Source organism: Ipomoea nil, unplaced genomic scaffold (genome assembly GCF_001879475.1).
Source record: "Ipomoea nil cultivar Tokyo-kokei standard unplaced genomic scaffold, Asagao_1.1 scaffold2144, whole genome shotgun sequence".
NCBI classification, from domain to species: Eukaryota; Viridiplantae; Streptophyta; class Magnoliopsida; order Solanales; family Convolvulaceae; genus Ipomoea; species Ipomoea nil.
Genome location: NW_017618572.1, coordinates 3,270,798 through 3,288,722, shown reverse-complemented (window position 1 = coordinate 3,288,722; position 17,925 = coordinate 3,270,798). Strand labels below are relative to the sequence as shown.

General features: G+C 36.7%; 4 protein-coding genes across 4 annotated transcripts; 2 read left to right on the top strand and 2 right to left on the bottom strand.

Annotated features, from left to right (window-relative positions):
• Positions 1-2,486: 2,486 nt before the first annotated feature.
• Positions 2,487-4,069, top strand: LOC109148780 (MDIS1-interacting receptor like kinase 2-like). Its single transcript, XM_019296511.1, has one exon. It carries the CDS (start codon positions 2,502-2,504, stop codon positions 3,933-3,935), a length of 1,434 nt encoding a protein of 477 aa, XP_019152056.1. The 5' UTR covers positions 2,487-2,501; the 3' UTR covers positions 3,936-4,069.
• A 2,605-nt stretch (positions 4,070-6,674) lies between these two features.
• LOC109148535 (MDIS1-interacting receptor like kinase 2-like) lies at positions 6,675-8,477 on the bottom strand. The gene has a single exon (XM_019296273.1). It carries the CDS (start codon positions 8,327-8,329, stop codon positions 6,896-6,898), a length of 1,434 nt encoding a protein of 477 aa, XP_019151818.1. The 5' UTR covers positions 8,330-8,477; the 3' UTR covers positions 6,675-6,895.
• Positions 8,478-13,219: 4,742 nt separating this feature from the next.
• On the bottom strand, positions 13,220-14,762 carry LOC109148871 (DNA-damage-repair/toleration protein DRT100-like). Its single transcript, XM_019296626.1, has one exon. It carries the CDS (start codon positions 14,674-14,676, stop codon positions 13,255-13,257), a length of 1,422 nt encoding a protein of 473 aa, XP_019152171.1. The 5' UTR covers positions 14,677-14,762; the 3' UTR covers positions 13,220-13,254.
• Positions 14,763-15,294: 532 nt separating this feature from the next.
• On the top strand, positions 15,295-16,815 carry LOC109148642. Its single transcript, XM_019296378.1, has one exon. It carries the CDS (start codon positions 15,295-15,297, stop codon positions 16,813-16,815), a length of 1,521 nt encoding a protein of 506 aa, XP_019151923.1.
• Positions 16,816-17,925: the final 1,110 nt, after the last annotated feature.

The following is a 17,925-nucleotide window of genomic DNA, read 5'->3' as shown; positions in this document are numbered from 1 at the left end:
TCTTATATTTGTATAATTAATCAGGATGGAATACTGGACTATGGTCATAATTTAGCCCACAGGCAATTATGTATCGGATTGTAGTTTAGTAGTTTTATCAGTGACGATAGAAATAAATGAATTTATTTACTTTATGGTTGTTTGTAAATAATTTTCAATTCTATCACGAAGTTTAATTTTTTGATGTAAACTTTAGATCATATTTCTTAATTTGCCCACAGGGATTAAGAAAAGGAGCATGATTTCTTAAGTTTTATCATAATGGTTGTACTGAATCTTATTGAATAAAACTTTAGCCTACAGGAAAGTTTTATGTCATTTGATTCTTCAACTCATTTGATAATGGTTTCATCATAAATAACATTTTTCAGTTGGATCTAATTGAGTAAAACTTTAGCCCACAGGCAAGTTTTATGTCACTAGATTCTTCAGGCTCTTTAGTAATTGAGATAGAATATTATCATAAGGGTTTAATTGGATTTAATAGGATTAAAACTTTAGCCCACATGCAAGTTTTATGTCAATAAATCATTCAACGCATTAGATAATAATTTTATCACAATTCTTAGAAATTATAAATTTAGCTCAATTATAATTCTAAGTTTCTTGGTTTGCATTGGCAAAACATGTATTCAGTCACTTCCCAAAATTTAGTCACTTCTATTAATTAATCCACGAATCTTGCTCGGTTCTTCGGACTAACTGTAGTAAGTTACATGATTTGACATACATCTTTTGGATTCCATTAATAATAAAATGTATCTTTTGAGCCAAATTCTAACTTGGTTTTGAAAGATGTATTTTGTTTTTTTAGTATGTCCAACTATGGTGGGGAAATATATCTTCATTATTTAGTTGGACTTTAATTGGAACCAAAATTGATTATTTAGTATGTCCAACTAATGGTGGGGAATTATGTCTTCATTTGTTAGTTGGTCAATAAATCAATTATGAGTATGTATGTTATTAAGTTCACTTTATTAATTTCACTGAAGAATATTTAAATCAGTGGGAGTGATCATTTAGCAAAAGATCATTAAGATACTCCACTAAAGTTTATGGATTTAAATGGCTTCATACATCCTAAATTTGATTGTATGTCAAACAATAAGTCCAAAAGATTCCACAAGTATTAATCTTGTATTTGTTCATATAAATTCATAAGTTCAAATGATTGAACATTTGGTTATGCAACATATTTATGAAAATGTTGTAACAATATTAAGGAATTTATTAGAACAAAAACATTTAACTTGTGGTGCACTGTAATTTAATAAATTCTTCAGTGATTAATAGAGTCTTTAGTTTCTTCAAAATTAATCCTGGGTCATTTTGGTTTGTAAGGCTCAAAACAATTTTGTGAGACATATAAGTAAGACTCATTATGTTCAGTTCATTTAAAGTGGACATTGAAGTTATTTGGGAAGTTATGGTGTATGATTAAGATTCCAAATTTATGGACTTAGACCTTTGGTTTATTGTCTAAGTTATTGGAATGCTTCTGTGACTTGACTATCTTTTGGCTATTTTTGATGAGTGGGAGTGACAGACGTGTCAACTCCAAGCTCTTAGCCGTTAGAGATAGTACTTAAAGTTAACTTATAAAGAAGTCATGGAATATAGTTAGCATTATGCTAACATTAAGAGATCTCTACTTAAGGCATGCTTATAAAGTTTTAGAGATCATACAGTGTACTCTTTTGTACAATTTGGATTTGTTTTCTCCTTCAGTTGTGCACATAATGTATTTTGAGAAACATCCCTTAAGGTACCGAGAATAAACATAGAGTTTGTTCATTAAGGACCTAAGTTGGAGAATTAAAATGCATGTGATCATAATGGATACTACTCTGATTAAATAGAGGACATGTCACTATGATTCGTGTGTTTTGTTCTTTGATGAAGGTTGTGCTAGTACTTGCACCAAGTGGGAGAATGTAAGATTTTCCCTTATAATATATATTGTATATTATATATTAGGGCCTTAATTAAGTGGTGCAAGTTGACTAGGCTTATTAAGTGGTCTGGTTGGACTTAATAACTAGTAGTTGTTAGTCAACCAAACTCTACGCCTAATATAACCTGGATTGATGGGATACAGGATTATGGATTAGACAGCACATTCAGTTACGGTACTCAGACCGCTCAGTAGATACCAATACACCATCTAGGGTTCTGAGTCAGGTCTGAGGCAAAACATGGCTGACGGTCTACCGTTAAGAGGCAACACAACAGGAACATCAACTATGGCTGGAGATCTACACGGCTACGCTTCCGCTATCATACGAGGTTAGGTTTCTCGTATACTATGGTTCATATAGTTAGACTATTGTATATCTAACACTGCAGCCTTCTTTCCACTCCATCCAATATCCCATCTTGCTGTCTACCACCAAAAACAGCTCACTCGACCCCCCATTTGCCCTTTTTTTTTTGCCTATAAAATAATAACCAAAACTAAAGCAATTCCTTACATCCCATAACACCTTAACATAATAACAATGCATCCTCCAACTGCTCTTCTGCTCTCTCTTACTGTCCTCTCCTCTCTCTTCCTTGCAGCCATGGCAGCATCGTGCCACCCCGATGATGAAGCCGGGCTGCTCGGGTTCAAGTCGGGTATAACTAGTGATCCGTCTGGGTTCCTTTCTTCTTGGGTACCCGCAACCAATTGTTGTGAATGGTCAGGTGTACAATGTGGAACGAAAAACAGGGTTACTTTTTTGGGCTTTTATGGACAAGAAGAGTTCAATAGAACCTTTAAAGGTACTATCTCTCCATCACTTGCCAAACTCAAGTACTTAGATAGCATTTTACTTCAATATTTAAAAGGTTTAACTGGTCCTTTTCCAAATTTTCTTTTCGAGCTTCCAAGAATTCAAACTATATTTATAGTAGATAACAAGTTATCGGGTAGAATACCCGAAACTATTGGAAAACTAACCCAAGTAGTTTCACTAAGTTTCGAGGGGAACCGGTTCACCGGTCCAATACCGAGTTCAGTGGGCAAGTTGACTCGGTTGACTGAGCTTAAATTTGGTGGCAACCTCCTCACCGGCACCATTCCGGACAGTATCCGACAGCTCAAGAAACTCACATATTTGAGCCTGGAAAAGAACAGACTCTCCGGCAACTTGCCGGACTTCTTCGACTCTTTTCCGGAGCTCATAAGACTCGAACTGTCGTACAACAGATTCTCCGGCAAAATCCCACGCAGCATTTCGAGTCTGTCACCCCAGTTACAGTTTCTGGAGCTCGGGCACAACAACTTAAGAGGGAAAATCCCAGATTTTCTTGGAACTTTTCAGGCAATAGAAACCCTAGATCTTTCCTGGAATCGTTTCTCCGGCGTCGTGCCGGTATCTTTCTTGAATTTGACGACACTGGATGAACTCGACCTTTCTCACAACTCCCTGGAGGACCCGTTTCCAGAAATGAACGTGGGACACGCCCAGACACTGGACTTGTCGTACAACAACTTTCACCTAAAGGATATTCCCAGCTTTGTAACCTCGTCTCCAAATATGTTTACCTTAAGGCTAGTAAAATGCGGGCTCAAGATTAACCTTGATGATTGGAAGCCGCAGGAGTATTTGTTCTACAATTATATCGATCTGTCGGAGAATGATATAACAGGGAGTCCGGTGGGGTTGCTGAACAGGACGGATAATTTGCGGGGGTTTTATGCGTCTGGGAATAAGTTGAAGTTCGATTTGGAGAAATTGAGGATTAATGTGCCGGAATTGAATGAGTTGGACCTTTCTAGGAACATGGTGTTTGGGAAAGTTCCTAAGGCCATTGCCAAGCTTCAGAAGGTGAATCTCAGCCATAATTGGCTGTGTGGTAAGCTTCCGCGGACGAATTTCTCGGCCAGTGCGTTCGCCGGAAATGCCTGCCTCTGTGGTGCTCCGTTGCCGCCTTGCAAAGCAGCTTGAGCTTCAGTATTTTCTTGAAATTTTTCTTAAATAAAGGCTTTAGCTGCCACCTCTTTCTAATTCTGTTATATGTTAAACTAAACTCATGAATAAGAGTACTAGGAAATCAATCAAACCGTACTAGCTCAATTGAATTGATTCTTGAGTGTTAAATTATAGACAATAAAATTAATTAAATAAACTCATTAGATTTGTTTATTATGTAGAAATTATGAATTTCTAGTCACACAAGAAAAAAAAAAGTGTGACATTGTGACTAGTGGTTAGTGGGGCTTGTTTAAGGTGTTCACAACTATGAGTACCTAATTTATGGAGGGTCACAGGATAAATAATATGTGGGTATATTCTTCAATCTTCACCGTCGAACTTGATTTTTCACATTGATCCTATCTATGCATCACCCGTTATTGCATTGGGAAGTATATTTTTCACATTCCTACACATGCAGGAATTATATGCAAATGATTATGGTCATTTGGGCAAACCAGGACAAAAGTGAAGCAAAATGGCATAAAGTTGCATTTTTCACTCAACATGTCGACGTCTTATTATTTTGACCATATCTCAATGTAAAAATACCCAAATAAAGTGATTTTTGGGCCATTGAAAAGACAACTCAATTGGCTACAGCTTTCATGGAGATCATCAAGCCCAATTATAATGTTTTGAATGTGAAATACACGTGTAAGTGCACGATTTTGCCATAGGCCATGCCAATAATCAAGGCAGTGAGCACCCCATTTTGGGCTGATTTTGGCACGACCGTGCTTTTGACCATGCCACCTTGCTCTGTTTGTATTTAAGTTCATTTTCACTTATTTCTAGTCAATTTTGACTCATGGTTGAATCCTAGTTATTTTCTATCATTTCCTTTCATATTTTTTAATTAGATTAGACTTAGATTTATGTTCCTAGCTAAACATTTTAATTGGAAGCTTGTATTGAAGCATTTACACTTAGATTTTAAGAATTTCATATCTGTTTTAAATAGTAATAGGCGCGAAAGAGGTGAATTGACGGAAATACCCCCAATATTAACGTCCAGCTAGTTAACGTAAAGGTAACGGAGAATCAATTTGTTGTACTTTTTAAAAGTCAAAGGGACCACATTGGGTGCAACGGAAAGTTGAAATATAAAATTGAGATGAGAGATAGTCGAGGAACCATTTTGAGAAAAAACTCTTTGATTTTAATACTTAATTTTATATTTTTATATTTAAAAGGTAACTCCTGGATGAAAATTACACCAATATCATTGGGTAAACCTATAGCTTTATTATTACTATTATTCTTTTAAAAAAAGTTAGGGTGTGTTTGGTTGGTGGGTTTTGTCCATGGGAATGGATATGAATGTAATTGTTGTTGTTTGGTTGATAGGTTTTTAGAACACTACTATGGGTTTCGAATACTCCATCAATTGAAAAACCCATATCCAAATACAATAAGAGTTTCATTCCCTTTATTCATTCTCAAGCACTACTATTAGTAACCATTCTCATTCCACTCTACTACCAAACATGTTAAATACTTTCACCAAAACCCATTACCATTACCAAGTATTTGATACCCATTCTGATTCCGATTCCTATGTGCGAATCAAACACACCCTTAGATGATTATAGTTTCGTCAGACAAATCCTTTTCCTACAGGACACCACCTCTATATATATTAGCTTCATTATTATATATATATATATATATATATATATATATATATATATATATATATATATATATATATATATATAGGGTTAGGTTCCTGTGAGAACATGTCTTCCCGTGCGGTCAGTGCGGCATACACCATTAGGTATGCATAAATGCACCACACAGTGTTCGAAAATACACCATTATGTGTGATGTATTTTTTGTTGTGTGGTGCATTTTTTGACATTTCATTCTGGTGTATTCTCAAACATTGTATGATGCATTTATGCATACCTAATGGTGTATGCCGCACTAACCGCACGGGAAGACGTATATATATATATATATATATATATATATATATATATATATATATATATATATATATATATATATATATATATATATATATATATATATATATATATAACTTCGATTATCTCTTAAAAATACAGTCAACAAGTAATTAATTAACTGGTTATTTTAGATAATCGGCAAATTAGTTACGATTAGATTTTTTTTTAATTTTTTTTTTAAAAGTTTGCGGATTCAATTAAAAGTTTTAAAATTTTATTATACAATGTAATATAATTCGAGATTTGACCCTTAAAAATGATAATTTTTGTGGATGCAAGTCAAAGATTCAAAGATTGTCTGAACTTTGAAGAGTAAAGTTTGACCATCATATATAATTAAATGGAGTAATGGTCAAATAAGCTTGTAAACTATTTATTCTTCTTGAAAAATATAATTAAGTCATCAAATTAGAAAAAGTTTTAATTTGTCACTTGAATTTTTTAAAAAAATACAATTAACTCCATTTGACATGTTATTACAAATAACATTCAAGTTAAAGTTGATTAGAATACCACATTAATATGTTTTGATACCGTGGATGCCCAATTTACATGTCAAATGAGGTTAATTGTACTTTTTTTTCTAAGTTCAAGTGTTTAATTTAAATTTTTCTCGATTGAGTGATTAATTGCCCAATAGTTCAAGGGGTTATTTCTATTTGAGTCTTATACCTTAATTAATAACTATATATATGCATTTTCATTTTCTTGTTTATTTATTTATTCAAATAAATTAAAGATGACAATTAAGAGACCAATCATTGGTTCATAATAAGCAAATTTACTAGTACGATTCAATGATTTCATTCATAGTACACTGTAAAAAAGAACTGTGTTCAGACGGTTCAGTTAACAAAAAATTTATTTAAGTAACAGATAGCAGAAAGGAAAAAGGTGGCACAGCCTTTATTTAACAAAAAATTTCAATATCCATAGCCAAGAAAATCCCAACGCTCAAGCTCAAACGGCTTTGCATGGCGGCAACGGAGCACCACAGAGGCAGGCATTTCCGGCGAACGCACTAGCCGAGAAATTCGTCGGCGGAAGCGGACCACACAGCCGATTATGGCTGAGATTCACCTTCTGAAGCTGGGAAATGGCCTCAGGAACTTTCCCAAACACCATGTTCCTAGACAGGTCCAACTCCTTCAATTCCGCCACATTAATCCTCAGTTTCTCCAAATCGAACTTCAACTTATTCCCAGACGCATAGAACCCCCGCATATAATCCGTCCTGTTCAGCAACCCCACCGGACTCCCTGTTATATCATTCCCCGACAGATCGATGTAATTGTAGAACAAATACTCCTGCGGCTTCCAATCATCCAGGTTAATCTTGAGCCCGCATTTTACAAGCCTTAAGGTAAACATATTCGGAGACGAGGTTACGAAGCTGGGAATATCCTTTAGGTGGAAGTTGTTGTACGACAAGTCCAGTGTCTGGGCGCGTGCCACGTTCATTTCTGGGAATGGGTCCTCCAGGGAGTTGTGAGAAAGGTCGAGGTCAAACAGGGTTGTCAAGTTCAAGAAAGATTCCGGCACAACGCCGGAGAAATGGTTCCGGGAAAGATCTATGGTTAATATTGCCTGGAAAGTTCCAAGAAAATCTGGGATTTTCCCTCTTAAGTTGTTGTGCCCGAGCTCCAGAAACTGTAACTGGGGTGACAGACTCGAAATGCTGCTTGGGATTTTGCCGGAGAATCTGTTGTATGACAGTTTGAGCCTTATGAGCTCCGGGAAAGAGTCGAAGAAGTCCGGCAAGTTGCCGGAGAGTCTGTTCTTTTCCAGGCTCAAATATGTGAGTTTCTTGAGCTGTCGGATACTGTCCGGAATGGTGCCGGTGAGGAGGTTGCCACCAAAGTTAAACTCAGTCAACTGAGTCAACTTGCCCACTGAACTCGGTATTGGACCGGTGAACCAGTTCCCCTCGAAACTCAGTGAAAGGACCTGGGTTAGTTTCTCAATAGTTTCGGGTATTCTACCCGATAACTTGTTGTCTACTATGAATATGGTTTGGATTCTTGGAAGCTCGAAAAGAAAATTTGGAAAAGGACCGGTTAAGCCTTTTAAATATTGAAGTAAAATGGTGTCTAAGTACTTGAGTTTGGCAAGTGATGGTGAGATGGTACCTTTAAGGGTTTGATTAAATTGTTCCTGTCCATATAAGGCCAGAGACGTGACCCTGTTTTTTGTCCCACATTGTACACCTGACCATTGGCAACAATTGGATCCGGATACCCAAGAAGAAAGGAGCCCAGACGGGTCACTAGTTATACCCGACTTGAACCCGAGCAGGCCGGCTTCATCGTCCGGGTGGCACGACGCTGCCGTGGCTACAAGGCAGAGAGAGGAGAGGACAGTAAGAGAGAGCAAAAGAGCAGTGGGAGGATGCATTATTGTTAAGCTATTATGGGATGTGATTTGTGGAAGTTTTAATTTGGTTATTTATGGACAAAATTTAGGCAAATTGGGCGGCTGGAGTGAGCTGTTCTTTTGGTGGTAGACAGCAAGATGGGATTATGGATGAAGTGGGAATGAACTGCAGAAGAGGAGACGTTTTACACTTTTGCAGCCATTGCTAAAATTGTTATTTATTATTATTATTATTTGGATTTGGATATGGTTAAAAATTTAGAAGATCAGAGAAGTTATTGTAGTCAACTTTCTATTCCTCTGACAAGAACTAGAAGGCGTGCACAATTGACTGCTCGCCTACATGTCTGATTTTGACTTTTATTGAGCCCATGGATTTGAATCCATCATCTCATACTGTACAATTATTAGATTTAAAAGTTTATAGTACTGTATGAAATGACTTTGATCAATTTAAATAAATGAATGTGATTAATCAATATTTTTTTAAAAATTAAAGAATATATTTCTTGTATAAGGGAGATGATATTTACAGTTTATAAATTTGTTAATGGATTTAATTAGTAAAATTATAGAAGTCAATATAATAATGTGACGATTATCTGTCGATAATTAAACTTGATATTATAGTAATTAGTTAGGAGTCCTAACTAATTTTAAGAATTAAAAAGGGTTAATTACTAGCTCCATTGAACAAAATAACAGGAAAAAAGAATGATCAAGTGTGGTAGAAAAGATGAGATATAATTTTGTTAACGCCAATGATATGTGACTGTGTGATGTGGAACAGTTGATTAATTATAGAGAGATGGGACAACCCTAATCAAATTAGTTAATCTAGTGGCTTGATAATCACAAAGTTACAAATTTGATCTCAGTCGAAGTGATTTATTAGACTTCTTGGTTTGAGTCGGTCAACTATAGCAACTTAACCTTATTAAAGCACTGAGACCAGGCAGATCAGCGCCAAACCACTGCGCCACAACCCCTTTTATAGCAACTTAACCTGATTTACCTCTTTGTGCGTGGTCCTTTGATAACGAATTGTTGGTTAGGATCACAATGTGAAATTTATCCAATATACAATAATAATGATTGCAATCAGGTTTCCCTTGTCACTCAAAAAAAAAAAAAAAAAAAAAAAAAAAAAAAAAAAAAAAAAAAAGCTTTACATTGCAACTAGTAGCTAGTGGAGACTTGTTTTAGGTGGTCACAACTAATGAGTACATAAACATGCTCATTACATAGACTTATTTGTATCATCTAAAGTATTTACTACATCAACTCTCTCTCTCTCTCCCCACACACACACATTATGAATAAATATAAAATATTTATTTTTGTTTTATTTTGGATGAAGGGGAGGCGGCCATGGCATCATATTTTTTTTAAAAAAAATTAATTTTCCTTTTATTTTTTAAAAATATTAATAAAAATATTTTTTATAAATAATTTGATATTATGACATCATATTTAAGGAAAACTTTAAAGTAATCTGTCAAAAATATTATTTTTATAATTTTTGAACTTTTAATGATCTAATTATATACTTTTGTGTTCGATAATTCAATTACATAATATATAAAAGTTAAACTATCTATTTGACATTTTTTCTTAATATTTTTCTAAAATCCATTTTCCAAGGAATTAGTTGGGGATATATATGAAGGGGTAGAGTAGATGCTTTCCAGCTAATGCTTTAATTTTTAATTTAAAGGTAGGGGTGAGTTTTCATCTCTAGAAGAGGAAATCAATCTTGGGATTGGGATGGCTTTCTACAAAGTACAAACCCCGTGAAAATGCGGCTCCTTGTCATCTAATCAATATAATATATTAGAATGAGAATTATTACTGAAAATATAATAAATAAAAAATGTAAAAAAAAAAAAAACAAAAAACAAAAACAAAAACAAAGAGAGAGGGGTATTTGAATCATTTGATTGAAAGGTTTAAAATAATTTATTATCACAAACCAAAAAAAAAAACTTTAATTAGAATCTTAAATTTAAAAAAAAAAAATACAATCACACTATTTTGTAAGTTACCTTCAAGTAAAAGGTAAATAATTAAAAATTAGATTTTGTAAAGAATTTACATATTTTTAAAAATGATATATATATATATATATATATATATATATATATATATATATATATATATATATATATATATATAGAGAGAGAGAGAGAGAAAGGTTTCCGTGCGGTGAATGCTTCTCGTGCGGATGTGCGGTGGATTAATGTGCGTAAGATTTGTATTCAATGTGCGTGAGTGTTGTGCTTAATGTGCCTGAGATTTGTACTTAATGTGCGTGAATGTGTAAAATGCAGCAGAAAATATTGATGTCAGCTTCTTCCCCATTCCCAGTAGCCATTTGCCCCCTCCCTGATGATGATGATGCGGATGTGAGCTATGGTGGTTAAAAATTATGGGAATAATACAACAGAAATTCACACTTAGCTGCTGTGCAAATTTTACTGTGCGTGCGTCATTTATATAAACAGTCAACTGCTCTGAAGGTAGCTGATAATCCAGAATCCATGGCCAAATTGAAGGAAGAAGTAACAAGAAGCTTGGGCGTTAATGTGCGTGAGTTTATGTTCTGCTTCATTCTGAGCTCGTAATTCTGAAATACACACGCACATTAAGCACAAATCTCACGCACATTAAACACAATACTCAGGCACATTAAGTACAAAACTCACGCATATTAACATGACGCACATTGAGTACAAATCTCAAGCACATTGAGTACAAATCTCACGCACATTAAGTATAAACCTCACGCACATTAATCTACCGCATATCCGCACGAAAAGCAACAAATGCACCTGATACCTTCCCTATATATATATATATATATATATAGTCCCATACGATGCACAGATACGTATTATAACTATTGTTTTAATACTATAGTTAATAAATCATTAGACAATTAAATTGTAGTTGTTTATGGTAAAAGACATTTAAGTACTTTAACTAATTACATGATTTCACTAAATATTGGAATGAACTTAATTTTGTATAAAATATGACTTATAAAATAGAATGTTACACTATTGAACACTTCATGGTACACTACGTTAGTAGTTGAAGTACTAACATTTTTAAGGTCATTACATATTAATATTTTCAACTTATTTGGATTGCTCACTCGGGAAGCTGCAACATACAATTGGCCATAAAGAAATACTAGTTTCTTTAAAAGTAACCCAACATGTGTACGTGTTTGACCTTTACTCTTGTTAATTGTCATTGCATATGACAACATTAAAGGGAATTGTCTCTTTGGAATTTGAATGGCAACCTCAGATCTGATGGTGTCATAGTCATCCTGGGGACCAATACTTTAGTTCCTGCATTGCTACCAGACATGATTTGTCCTTAAATCACGTGGTCTGCCAATCTGGTAATTACCAGTCTAGTTCCATTGCATAACCTAAGGGAATGGTCTATGTTTCTCAATAACATCATCGGAGACCCAATTTTTAAGGTCATTGAATGGTTCAGGACACCTCACGCCCTTATACCATTTAAGAACTCTGGTGTGTGCACATCATCGAGCAGACTGCTGTTTGACTCTGATCTACATACCGAGTCACAACTATAGTATGTTTTGCTAACCCCAGTATGCAAATCACTCATGTATTCATTGATGGAATTAACCACGTCAAGTGTTGGGGGCTAGAATTGCTCGACCTTCAAGAAGGCTAGAATCTACATTCGCACTCATGAACATAAATAACGTACTTTCAACTATAGTGGTGATCGGGTTTCCATAGAACGGCAGTAACCTATCATGCGGTATTACTATCTCAGCATTACCATCACTATGACCGTTGACAAATCCGTCACCTATACTTGCGATCCAATTTGCAAATTCCTCAAGTTGTTTGATGTCTACACCAAGATCAACTCTATTTAAACGAAGGTTTTTTGTTAATTGTAACACTTTACAACTGTGCCACAAGGACGATGAATTGATGGCTGCATATACGATATCTTGCCTTGTACCTTTTGTAAAGATGATTTGGCAGACTGACATAGCATCTACATATTTTTAAAAATGACACACACACACACACACACACACATCTTGTTTCTTTACTGTTTTCCAGACGAACACGAGTACATAGATGTGATGTCCGATCAAAATTGCAAATCAGAACCATTTATCATTGACATTGACTTCCAGAGCCACTTTGAAATTGCAAGGGCTGTTAAATCCTACGCCATAGCTTTGGATTCTCTTTCGGCAGTGCTCAAGCGGTTTCTCAGCACCATGGTGGAAGTTGTTAACTATTTTATTTTTTACCTTTAATTTGACAATAATATCTTTAAATTTAACACTCACTTAACAGAAAGACTAACAGAGGACTATTTGTGGTCAAAAATGAAAGTCGAAGTATGTGTTTTGGTCGAATTAAAAGTCGAGGACTAAAATGAGTACTATCCCAATAGTCAGAGGACCATTTGTGGCATTAACTCAAGTTTATTTACCTTATATCAAAACATATTCAGATTAAATCTTACTCTTCCTTAATCAAGGTGTTTGCAAAATAAACAAGCTACGCACAAATATGAACACGCGGAAGATTTTTTTTTTTTTTTTTAAAGGTGCAATATTTTTAAAGAATGTTGGGCATTCTTTCCTTCATACATAAGTAATATGGCTGAAGATAGCCATTTTTCCCCCTTGCTATTGTTGATAGGAAAAAATGGAGAAGAACAAAACTTAGCTACAACTTTTTTAAAAAGGCCAAAATTCTTAATTGCAAAAAAGTGATATATTTTATTATAGACAAAACATATATAATACTCCGATTTATAATTCACAAGATAATATGAAATGATGATGTTTTATTGTTATCATGCCAGGCCACATTTCTCTATTGCCGTGCACTATTATTCAACAAAAAAATCATGCATAACTGCATAAACGCTCAAGCCTTGCATGGCGGCAATGGAGAACCACAGAGACAAGCATTTCCGGCAAACACGCCTGCCGGAAATTTTGTCGCCGGAAGCCGACCGCACAGGCGGTTATGACTAAGATTCAACTTCTGAAGCACCGCAACAGTTTCAGGAACTTTCCCAAACACTCTATTCCTAGACAAATCCAACTCCTTCAATTCCTTCACATTAAACCTCAAATCCTCCAAATCAAACGCCAGCCTGTTCCCCGACGCATAAAACCCTCTCAAATTTTCCGTCCGGTTAAACAACCCCACCGGACTCCCCGTTATCTCGTTCTCCGACAGATCGATATACAGGTAAAATAGATACTCCTTTGGCTTCCAATCGTCAAGCTTAATCTTGACGCCACATCTGGCTAGCCTCAGAGAAAACATGTTGGGAGATGCCGTCACGAAATCGGGAATCTCTCCGAGATGGAACTTGTTGTACGATAAGTCCAGTGTCTGGGCGCGTTCCACGTTCATTGTCGGGAACGGGTCGACCAGGAAGTTGTGGGAGAGGTCGAGGACGAACAGAGCCGTCAAATTCAGGAACGATTTTGGTACCGCGCCGGAGAAATGGTTCCAGGAGAGATCTAGGGTTTCTAGGGCATGGAAATTCCCGATGAAATCGGGGATTTTCCCTCTTAATTTGTTGTGCCCTAGCTCGAGGAATTGGAGTGTGGGCGATAGAGCTGAAATGCTGCGAGGGATTTCGCCGGAGAATTTATTGTGTGAAAGGCGGATAGTGGTGAATTCCGGCAAGGCGGCGAGGTAGTCCGGTATGGAGCCGGAGAGTTTGTTCTTCATCAGGCTCAGAGTATTAAGTTTCTTCAACTGAGTTATGCTTTCCGGTATGCCGCCGGTGAGGCGGTTGCCGTCCAGTCTGAGCTCAGTGAGTTGACTCAGGTTGCCTATCGAACTCGGAATCGAACCGGAGAACCGGTTCCCCTCCAAACTCAGTGAACTAAGCCGGGCGAGTTCACCGATATTTTCCGGTATTTTACCCGACAACTTGCACCCGACGAAGAAAACGGTTTGGATATCCGGCAAGTGAAACAGAAAATCCGGAAACAGGCCGGATAAACCTCCGAGATGCTGGAACAAGATGGTGTCGAGAAACCTGAGCTTCGAGAGAGACGGAGATATAGTGCCCGACAGTGTGGGTTTGACGTCGGATTCTCCGAGGAAACTCAGCATCGTGACCCGTCCGTCGCTCCGGCACTGCACACCCGACCACTGGCAGCAGTCGATGCCGGGTTTCCATGAAGAAAGAAGCCCGGACGGGTCTCGGGTTATGCCCGACTTGAATGCCAGCAACCCGGATTCGTCGTCAACGTGGCATGCTGTGGCAGCGAGGAACAACGAGGTAAGAAGAGTTATGAAGAGAAGAAGATTATGAGATGTCATTTTCTAGTGAATGAAGATGAAGAAAGCAATATAGGTATACATTTATAGAAAGACAGATTATGCATGGGGCTATATAATAATACTATGCATTCTTATTTGGATATGACTAGAAATGATACATATTTTTTTATATATAAATTTTCCATTCCACATTTCCACCAGACAGAAAATCATCGCAACGGTAGCAGTCAGCAAAAACGGCTGTATGACTTAGATATCATCTCTATTTATTTATTGAGTCAATATCTAAAATAATACTATTGGACCACAAAGTCCTTAATATAAATCCTACAATTAATATAAAAAATAAAAAACATATAATTAAAGTGCAAATCAACAAGTTTTGAACCCTTTATGTCTTGAAACAATAAAATGCATGCTTATCATTTAATCGCTGGATTTGCCCATGAAGGCACTAGGAGAATCACAAATCCCTTTGCATATTGGTTGGACTTGGGAGGTTTGGCAAACATTATATCATGGAACATGATCAAAGATGATCATTGATATAAGGTTCATTAGTAGTATATTGAATATTCATTTTTAGTATATTAAATATTTATTTTTTGAAGGTATACTTTTTGTGTACTAAATGTTCATTTTTAGATATATGGGGGTATGGGGTTTAGGCGTGTGAGAGATATGAATCTAGCCATGTTGGGAAAACAAGGATGGAAATTTTTAAGTAACCCAGAAGCTCTAGTGACACGGGTGTTCAAGGCTCGTTACTTCCCAAAGTGCTCTTTCATTGATGCGGGGAAAGGATCAAATCCGTCCTTCGTATGGTCTAGTATTAGGGAATCTCAAGGCTTGTTACGAAAGGGTACACGTTGGAGGATAGGAGACGGTAATACGGTGAAAGTATGGGGTGATCCTTGGCTCCCAAATTCCCAAAACCCTTTTGTCATGACCACTGAAATGGCTTATTTCAATGCCCCTACTGTTAGCTCTCTGTTATGTGTTGATGAAAAGCGTTGGGATACTGAACTGATAAGGGACATTTTTTATCAACGTGATGCCCAATTAATCTTGAATTTGCCACTGTCTTATGCTTATACCCCAGATATGATGTATTGGGAAGGGGAGAGCAATGGGATATACTCTGTAAGAAGTGCCTATAAGCTAGAATTTGGAAATCTGGAACAGGACTGTCAGTGGCCATGGACTGTTGTTTGGAACTTCGACATACCACAAAAAATTAAATGTTTCTTTTGGACCATGTGTAAGCTAAAGTTACCAACTAAAGATGCGTTGCTTGTTAAACAGGTAGCTTGCAACCCTATATGCCCTCTGTGTGGAGATATGGCAGAGACAGCGGTTCATCTCTTCGCGGAATGTAGTTTTGCCCATCTATGCTGGCAAGAACTGGAAACTGGATGGCCTATGGAATCGGCTAGATCGATTCCGCTATGGATTGAGAAGATTTGGAAAGCTTTACCGACTAATATGGTTGAAAAGGTGGTGATTATTTGCTGGGCTATATGGGAGAATCGCAACCAAATGGTTTGGAAAGCACAAGGCATGGATCCTAGAACTATGGTGCGTATTGCTCTAGCTTATGTGACTGACTGGAAATCTGCCCAACAGGGTTATTCTACTGCTATGGTGAATCCTACCCCCATTCAAACGCCGAGTACCACTTGGTCCCCTCCCTTGTCAGATTACTGTAAATTGAATATTGATGTTGCAATGGACTTTGGACGGAGCAGGATGGGGTTTGGTTGGATTTTACGTGACTCGGAGGGCATTGTAAAGGGGGCAGCAATGTCTATGATGGTAGGCATATATTCGGTCAAGGAGGCTGAAGCTATTGGAGCTCGTGAAGCTTTGAGTTGGATCAAAAAGAAAGGGTGGTCTCATGTTATTTTAGAGACCGACGCCGAAGTAGTGACGAAAGCCGTGCATGAAAGACAGAATCATACCCCTTTTGGAGCTATTATGAATGACATTCGCACACTGCTGCTGCTTCTTCCATATGTTAGCTTTATTTTTGCAAAGAGAGATGCAAACCTTCCAGCCCACTTTCTTGCAAAGTTTGCTTTATGTAATTCTGTAGAGGGGGTGATTGAATTCTTAGACTCTATTCCTTTTTGTATTTCCCCCCATGTCTCTGCTGACTTTTCTGGTTTAATCAATTAAAATCTCGTTCTTTTGTTTTCAAAAAAAGATATATTGTCAAAAAATAAACTTTCAGTTGGTCCCAAAAGTAGTAGAAGAGATAAAAATCTAGAGGGGGGGGGGGGGGTAAAAGAGAGTGAATAGACTTTAATTAATTTTAAGTTTCTATCCTAGATAGAATTTTCTAAAATCAAGAGTGTAATCAGCTTGAGAGTTGAATACATGCACTGTGAAATTTTTAAGTTAACATAGCATTGTTTTTTGGGCGTAAAAGTTTGAAGGCGTTTAGTGTGTGATCGACTGATTTCACACGCTTCTTATGTGTATTTCTCTTCGTATCTTTCTTTGAGCTTAGAAGTCCTATATTTATAGGATAGATGTATGGGGCAGGTTGGTAAAACAACCTTAATTCGAATCTGCCCATTGCACCCCAATTTGACAAGTGTCGATGTTGCAAAAAAATTCCATGATGATGTTGCTGTACGTCATTGTCTTCTTGTGTAAGAACTTTTTCCTACTCTAGTATGTGATTTGTTAATTCAAAAAGAACGTGTTGCATTTTGGTCTTTACTTCATCCATGGCTAAGTAATGTCTAGATGTCATCAAGATCCTTTATCTTAATCCATGTTTAGAACTTGGATGAAGGTGAATCCTTATTTCTTGCTGGTTGTCTGCTGGTAGCTTTCATCTTATCTGATGTGCAAGGTTTGTTGATTGGAATTGTTTGTTGGTAGCCTTCACCTTATCTGAGGTGCAAGGTTTGCTGATTGTTTGTTGATAGCCTTCAACTTATTTGCTGCGCAAGGTCTGCTGATAGCCTTCAACTTATATGTTGTGCTACTCAGATATGTTGTTACACTAGTCTGCTGCTAGATCTTCAAGACGTCTCTGGTAGATCTTCAAAATTTCTCAGCTTGTCTCAAAACTTCTCTACTGGTCATATTACTTCAGCCCTTAAGTTGAAAACTATAAGTTGGAACTCTGCTGGTTTCTCTACTTCTTGTTTTGGTCTATTTCTCGTCCTTCGGTTGGTTTGCCTTTGTATTCTTCCGTTGGTTTAACTCAGGTAGGGATCAACTGGTTTCTTCAAAGAAATGGCTAGGTCCTTCAACCGGGTTAGCAGGAATAAC

Coding starts and splice junctions, on each gene's coding strand:
- LOC109148780 (XM_019296511.1), top strand. CDS start 2,502: ATGCATCCTCCAACTGCTCTTCTGCTCTCTCTTACTGTCCTCTCCTCT.
- LOC109148535 (XM_019296273.1), bottom strand. CDS start 8,329: ATGCATCCTCCCACTGCTCTTTTGCTCTCTCTTACTGTCCTCTCCTCT.
- LOC109148871 (XM_019296626.1), bottom strand. CDS start 14,676: ATGACATCTCATAATCTTCTTCTCTTCATAACTCTTCTTACCTCGTTG.
- LOC109148642 (XM_019296378.1), top strand. CDS start 15,295: ATGGGGTTTAGGCGTGTGAGAGATATGAATCTAGCCATGTTGGGAAAA.